This window comes from Helobdella robusta (genome assembly GCF_000326865.2).
Source record: "Helobdella robusta unplaced genomic scaffold HELROscaffold_87, whole genome shotgun sequence".
Taxonomy (NCBI): Eukaryota; Metazoa; Annelida; class Clitellata; order Rhynchobdellida; family Glossiphoniidae; genus Helobdella; species Helobdella robusta.
In genome coordinates this window covers 392,775-400,371 of record NW_008705498.1, presented here as the reverse complement: position 1 = coordinate 400,371, position 7,597 = coordinate 392,775, and the positions used below count along the sequence as shown (strand labels likewise).

Sequence of the window (7,597 nt, the reverse complement as noted above, 5' to 3'; positions counted from 1 at the left end):
GTTTGCCATTTATTATTCACTTTCACTTGAAGATGAATAATTCCTTTTCCAAAAGCTTCTACAGTATCACCATTTGCAACATATAATTTACTCGGTTGAAAAAATTTTCAAAACTTTGAAATATGTCTCTTTGGAAAGTTAGATGACACGTTGCACCATTGTCAAAAAACCATTCATCAGTGTACGCTGACTCATCAATTGCAAAAACACTTGATTCCATAACAACTAGTGACTTATTGTCATTGCGTAGATTGTTATTTCTTGGTTTTGCTGGTCTACCATCAGAATGCCATTTTTCACAATTTCTTACAATGTGACCTGGCAATTTGCAATAATGACATATCAGTCGCTTTGGTTTGCTGACAAATTTATCTTGTTTTTGACCATTCATGTTTAGTGATGATGACCTTTTAGTTGTTGCTTTGACAAATACTTTATTACATTCTGTTTTGCCTTCCAAAGATCTCTCATAGCTACACAGTTGATCTGTGAGTGTTTCGACTGTTCTTTCAGTCTTGTTCAACAATCTCCAACTTGCAGCAAATGAAAAATATTTTTCTGGCAAAGTTTCAATTATTTGACACATCAGCAACAAGTCACTGTTTTCATCTTTTCCTAACTCAACCTTTAAATCTTTCCAAAGATTCTTGAGTTTTGTGACGAGTGACAACATCATCGCTTTCATCCATTTTATAACTGAAGAACTTCATGCACAAGTTGTATGCTTTATCTTCATTAACTTCATCATACAATCTGTGAAGTTCTAACCAAACATCTCTGGCATTACTGAATGAACGAACTTTTTCATACGTTTCATCGGTCATGTTGGTTGACAGAACAATCATAGCACTACAATCTGCTCTGTTGAATCTGTTCAAAGCAGTTTGATATTTTACTATCTCATCTTTATTTGAGTCATCGTTCGATTCATCTGGAACTTTTAATTTGCCATTTACTACATCCATTGCATCAGGGATGCGGCGTAGTATTATACAAACTCTCGACTTCCAGTTCAACCAATTACTTTTGCCTTCTAGGTGTTTGATTTGCACTTTTGTCAGATCCATTTCTTCCTTGTCTTTTAATTTGACCTTTTAATTAGAAGCAAAATATCGAATTTCAGAGAACGAAGAAGCACGTGCTTTCTCTTCACTTCAGTCTTCACAAAAGAATCTTCCGATATTTCTTTATTCTAAATTTTCTTCGTCAAATCAATTAATTAAGAAAAACGTTATCTGGGTCCCATAACCTGTTAAATTTCTTGTCACGTAGATCGTTTAATTAATTGATATAATATTGAAAGACATGAAAAGAAGAGAAATAAACTAACCAACGTTCTAGACTTGTTTATTATCCACCGGATCAAAAGAAAAGGAAAAAGTGAAGTTACATACAAAGCAAAGAACATTTGGTCCAAAGAAAAATAAATGTATATTATAAATCATAATGTTTTAATATAAAACATAAAACTTAACATAAAAGTGTTATATTTAACAAAGTCGAAGATTGTAAAACTAAGTATTTACTTTAAACAAACAAAGAATCAACAAAGTAGAGTAGAGGCACAGTATAAATATATTTGATCATCTGGGCACAACCATTGTAGGAATACCGAAAAAAGCTTTTCTGTTCTATCATACATAAAATAAACACAAATTCAGGTTTTGAACTAAAGAAACTAAAAATGATTTACGATCAACCGTTAGAAAAATCGAAAAGTTAAATTGGAAATTAACTCACGCAGAACATGCAGTGATTTTCGTAAATGCATTTCTGAGTCTTAATCCAATATATATATATTATATATATTATACATTTATACAAAAGAATACACCGAATAGTGATTTTGGCCGTTCTTAAATTTATTGAATTTTATTTGTTTTTATTGTTTTGAAATGAATCTATTATTTATTTCAGTGTTGGATCGATCCTTTGAAATCCATCTATTCACAGCTTAAAGGTTCAATTTTATTCTGTTTTTTTTCTCAAAATTGTCGTTGTTATGTAGTTTAATAATAACAGACACAATGAATCAAAATTTAATGATTCAATGCTCAGTGCAATTAAACCTGCATGTATTTTAGATTTAATATCAAGCATTGGTGCATGTTGTCGTTATCATATTTTAATTTTTAACGCTTCATTCACAACACAATAGTTTGTTTTCGCCAATTAAAAATAGGTTTAAGTTGATATGTAGATTGCTGAGCCTTTCATATCAAGATTTTTAGGCAGTAGGTAGTAATGTTACAACGTTATCCAAATATTAAAAAAACAGAGATGGTTTTCATTTACAATAATTTTAGGTGACATCACTCTAGAATAATTTTTATCATAATTTTTTATACCGACGAACTCAGGAATTTCCAACCCGTTGCTCTTCTTCCACGTAAAATTTTATCCCGAGGATCCGTCTGTGATCAAGGAAGAAATCACCAGGTTGGTTGGAATGTTTGAGGCAGCTATCATAAGATCAGTGGTGTGGTTGGGACTGCTAGAATTGGCAGTTTAACTGTTTATGTGGTTAGATTGTGTTGAGGTTGGGTCAGATTGAATCATGGAAAGATTCATATTATTATTTAACCAGGAACCAGGGTCTGGAAGTCGGTGTCGATCGGAGAATTCGAACAATTTGTAACCGACTCCGACCCGACACCCTGGATTGAACGGACTTATGATGATATTTATTATTTAAGAGTCTGTATGGAAAAAGCCAACACAAAGTTAATTAACATTAAAGACGTATTAGGTGTTAAGTAAAATAACTTGACTCATTTTATCAAAGTTGGTACAGACCGTCAAAATTTGATAAAACTGAAAAACATTTCTATTTACTGATAAATTTGAATAAACCTGATCAATGGTTTGAAAACGTGTTACAGAACTACTATTTATATATATTTTTTTATATTTATGCATATATTTGCAACAACAACCACTTGAAGGTATCAGTTGTTTCTACAAGTGAGGAAGGATCTGGAAGAGAATCGGCTCATTTGCTCGTTGCAGGATGCGCTCCTGTTCTCAGCTTACATTGTCCAAGGTAGGGACAAGTTTAATTTCATTTTTATTCAATTATTTTTTCAAAAACTGTTTATTTAAATAATTATACCGAGAATTGAAACAAAAAAAAAAATAAATGTTCGAACGCATTCTTATGATTATTTACCAAATTTTTGTTTGTTTGTTTGTTAACACATACCATTTTACAATCTCTGCTTTCAATCGTAATTAATATCGTTACAAAACTTGAAATGACATGTTTCCAGATGAGTTTGGGGACTGCATCGACGTCCTACCTCCTCCCACGCCGCAGAGCCTGCCATATTCCGCATCCCCGCCATCGCTCACCCATCAACCATCATCACCTGCCTGGAAGTACATTCTCTACGTTAAACTGCCATCATCGCTGAAAGGTTATGAGGAGAATATCTACCAACTCCATCGTAAGCTGAAGTAAGTTTTTGAAGCACAATGTTTTTTATTGACTGTTATTTAGTAAAGTGCAACTTAGTCGTCTCCATCATCAACCATCGCTAACATTCGGAGTTTAGTTAAGGATCTTTTATTTTGTTAGTCGTTCGTCAGCTGAAATCATCAAATCAACTTAAGATTAGCGGTCGATCTTAAAATTGTAACATTTCGTTTATGAACTGATAGCATTCTGTTTGGTAGCAAATATTTTTTTAAATTTAAAAGTTGATTAAGTTACTCATTTTATTAGCATCAAGTTGTAACAAATCTTCGCCACTTTTTATCACTGCAGTTTTACGTTAACTAATGTCTTCATGTTTAGTCATCGTAAATTCAGTTTTATTTTATTTATTATTATTATTGCTTTTATGATGGTTTTGTTACTATTAAATACCGCACCAGGGGCATGAAGCCAGCAGAAGCCGAATTTAATTTCTTGAAGAAAGCTTCAACTCTCCCGTCCTTCGGCATCGACCCGTACATCGTGCAGGTTCGTTCAATCGCAACTTTCATTTATTTAAAAAAAATATTCTTAAGAATTTTTGAAGATTAGCAAAAAGTATTCGTCAAACATACGAGTTCAAATTACAAACGTATCTTTGCATTAGTATAAAAGGTGAAATTAATTTTTAAATGTGTTATATAACAGTATATAGATAGTAAAAATTCGGACCCGACTTTGCAATAATAAATTGATAGTCACCAATCATTTGAATTTGTAACATGCAAAGGACATAAAAGGTGACCAGTTGTATCTGACCGTCACTCCGCAAGGCATTGTATCATTTGTCGACAACCAAGCTACCAACACATATTATTGGTAAATTTTAGTAAGAACAATTTTAAAATTTTAAACACATTTAATTGAAATGTACCGGTAAAACCATTTTATTCCTTTCACTCATTTCAAAAACCGCACCTTGCATACTATGTACAAATAATATTCATACGAATCCACCAACCAACCAACCAGGAGGTCGATTAAGAAAATGTCGTTTGATGGCAAAATGTTTTACATAAAACTCAAGAGAGATGAAGATGATGACGGCAAGCCGGTACGTGCTTGTTGAACGTTTCTGAACTTTTGCTTTCTATGTTACTGTCGACGTGAGATGTTTTTTGCACATTTGTTTATTTTGTTGTTCATCGTGCAGTAGCTTAACCAGTCATTTTAAACGGGAGGATTCGTTTTTTTAAATTTTGGCAATTTTTTTTCTTATTTTGCATTTATTTAAAAATTTTCTATTAAAACCACTTTTTTTAAATAATGAAAAAAAAACCAAACGTTGCTGTGGTTGGAGGAAAGGCTAAAAGAGTTTTCAGTCAAAATTTATATAGTTCTTTATTTCTGTAGAACTTATTGCACTCCCTTAGTTAGTGTAAGTGTAAGTAAAATAAGAATGAAAGTTGTGGCTGAGTAAAAAGGAAAGTGTTAACAAACAACTGTTGTGGAAACGTCGACAAGCTTTTTAAAATATGTAATAGCATACAAATTTTAAAAGGCTCACCGTATCTTTAGTTTTTATTGATTTTTAAGCTCGTGACGTGAGAAACGATACATTGGACTGCAAATTGCAAAGTGTGCAATTGTGCATTTGATAAGATATATTGCCTATCTGCTGAAATTTTAATATATATATATATATTTATACATATATACACATACATACATATATATAATTATATATATATTTGTTTACTTGCAAATGGGACAGCACGAGACAGGTCCAAGTATTTTTTCGAAGGTGGTTCCATTCAACAAGGTATGTTATCCTGATTGCTAACTGATGATGGCTGTAAAAATGTAATGTTGATTGATGTAATGTTGATTAATGTAATGTTGATTGATGTAATGTTGATTGATGTAATGTTGATTGATGTAATGTTGATTGATGTAATGTTGATTGATGTAATGTTGATTGATGTAATGTTGATTGCTAGATGATGTAATAAAGATAAGTCTTTTTTGGACATCACGAAAAGGAGTAAAAAACATTGCATAAGCGTTGCGAAAAAATGTCAAAACGAGACCATTTTGGAGTTAAACTGTCATTTGTAATGTTTTATTTAAGCATCTTGAATGAGAACAAAAAGCAGAACGTTTTATTCAGTTTTGTGTAGAATTTGAAGCCAAATGAACGGGAGCTGAGAGTCAGAGGTTTTCCAGGAGTCGCAATCAGATTTAAAATTTAAAAGATTTAACATTTAAAAGAGTCACTGTTTAAAAGTTAAACTTTTTTGTTTTTATTTTAAGCCTATCATTTTATTTTAAGCCTATTTTAGACACGTATTAAAAAAAACTCTGTGCAGTGGTACGCAATCTTTAACGGCGTTGATTGAATGTTATCAAAAGCGCCACACTTATTTATTTTAACCTTAACCCACTTCGATTTTGTACTTTAATTAAAAATCTTTATTTGTATATAAAATTGTATTTTTTAATGTGATTTCTTTGTATAAATAGCGAGTATTAAATAAAAAAATTATAATTTTATAATACTCGCTCTAAATCTAAATAATTAAAAAGCATTTTTCGTTATGTATTGAAAACTGAATGACCCGGCCACTTTTTAACGTCTCCTAAATAATAAATATTGTGTTATTAGTTGAGCTTTATTCTATTGAATAATGAAGGAAGTTGAATAATAAAACATTTTATTTGCAGCTGTGTTCTACTGTGCACTACTACAGATCTTAATACCAGACTAATAATTATCTACTATCACAAACATTCAGTTGACACAGCGTAGCAGACATCATAGACTCACCTGAATCGACGAACTAAAAAATCCCAATCTCATAATGGGCATCGTTACCATTATCTTTGCTATTTTTATCATCGACATCGGAAATTAAATCATTATCGGTATTAAATTATTTTCTCATGATTTTGCAATGTCCAAATAAATGCTCAACAGTTTTTCAATATCTCAATATATTTCCGCTAATTTAACGATATGTCTAAACCCATTGCTGTATTCTTCCTGTTTCCTAAATAGCTTAATGCTTCCTGCAGAATTATACCTGGTTTATTGTTAGTCATGATTTGATGACAGATGGTTCAGGGAATTTGTGGTGATAGATTTATGAAAAATGCATATAAAATTAATTTACTCTGCCTTCCACTCGTTTTTTTATTTTCAGCATACCAGCTCTTTATGGGTTTTATGCTCTGCAGCTAGTAACTTCTTTTTTATTACCAAACAATTGACAGCACTTTACAGGAAATAATTTTCAAGTCATTAGTTGTAAACTGATAAATTAAGCATAAATTTCTTGTAAGTTATCAACATTGTAAATATACTTTAAAACCTCAAAGATATTAACAAAGGACTTAAACAAATAAGTGATACCATCATGTTCAAAGCCTATCAATTTCTCAGTGTCGGTGCTTTGTTCAGTTTTATTTTTTATTTTGTCCTAATTTTTCATTCTTAAAACATGACTGACCAAATCATCACAACCCAACACTAAGATTTATCCTTTAGTTTTTCTAAAAAATTCTGCTAAGTTCATCCATTAAGATCACTTTTCAAATTATTTAATCTTTAATGCATCTTCATTTTAGTTTTTTAACCTTCCAGAAGTTTTTAAATATGCTTTTTCAAATAAGAACATTGAAAAAAAAAGTCATCAAATCAGTAAAATGATATTTTATGTGTATGTGCATATTTTATGTTTATGTTGGCAATAGACCATAATTTTTACAATATTTTATAAATTCTACCGAATGTTTGGCGTTAATATGTTTGTAGTTCGTTTTTTCAATTTTTCTCACTAAAGTTTTTTAGTGAACGTTTAGTTTATTAAAATTCAAAATAAACTTATTTTCCGAATTCATGCTGCAAATAAGGCCATATTTCGATTCCGAATGAATCATCATCAGTGCTTTTTGATGTTTATATATGGAAATATTGAATTTGTCAAAATGAACTTAGATGGAAATTAGGTGTCAGGTTTCTTTATTGGCTGGTCATCTTCTTTGGTCTCATTTTCTTCATCGATAGCATCATATTCTTCTTTGTCACTATTTACAATGCTAGTTTTTATTACTTCTTTGTTTTCGTTGTTGGTTAAGCGCCGGGTTGGAAGTGAGGTTGTCATTTTTTGTTGTATATTTATT

General features: G+C 31.1%; 1 protein-coding gene across 1 annotated transcript in view; it reads left to right on the top strand.

The window, feature by feature from the left end:
* The window catches only part of HELRODRAFT_90674 (hypothetical protein), a gene marked incomplete at both ends in the record, with an annotated part of 10,319 nt that extends 6,021 nt beyond the window's left edge, over window positions 1-4,298 (top strand). Inside the window, 6 exons of the mRNA XM_009032724.1 lie at window positions 1,918-1,960; window positions 2,361-2,439; window positions 2,946-3,053; window positions 3,319-3,456; window positions 3,877-3,964; window positions 4,206-4,298. Coding sequence (XP_009030972.1) covers window positions 1,918-1,960; window positions 2,361-2,439; window positions 2,946-3,053; window positions 3,319-3,456; window positions 3,877-3,964; window positions 4,206-4,298 — 549 coding nt within the window. The remainder of the gene's footprint in view (window positions 1-1,917; window positions 1,961-2,360; window positions 2,440-2,945; window positions 3,054-3,318; window positions 3,457-3,876; window positions 3,965-4,205) is intronic.
* Window positions 4,299-7,597: the final 3,299 nt, after the last annotated feature.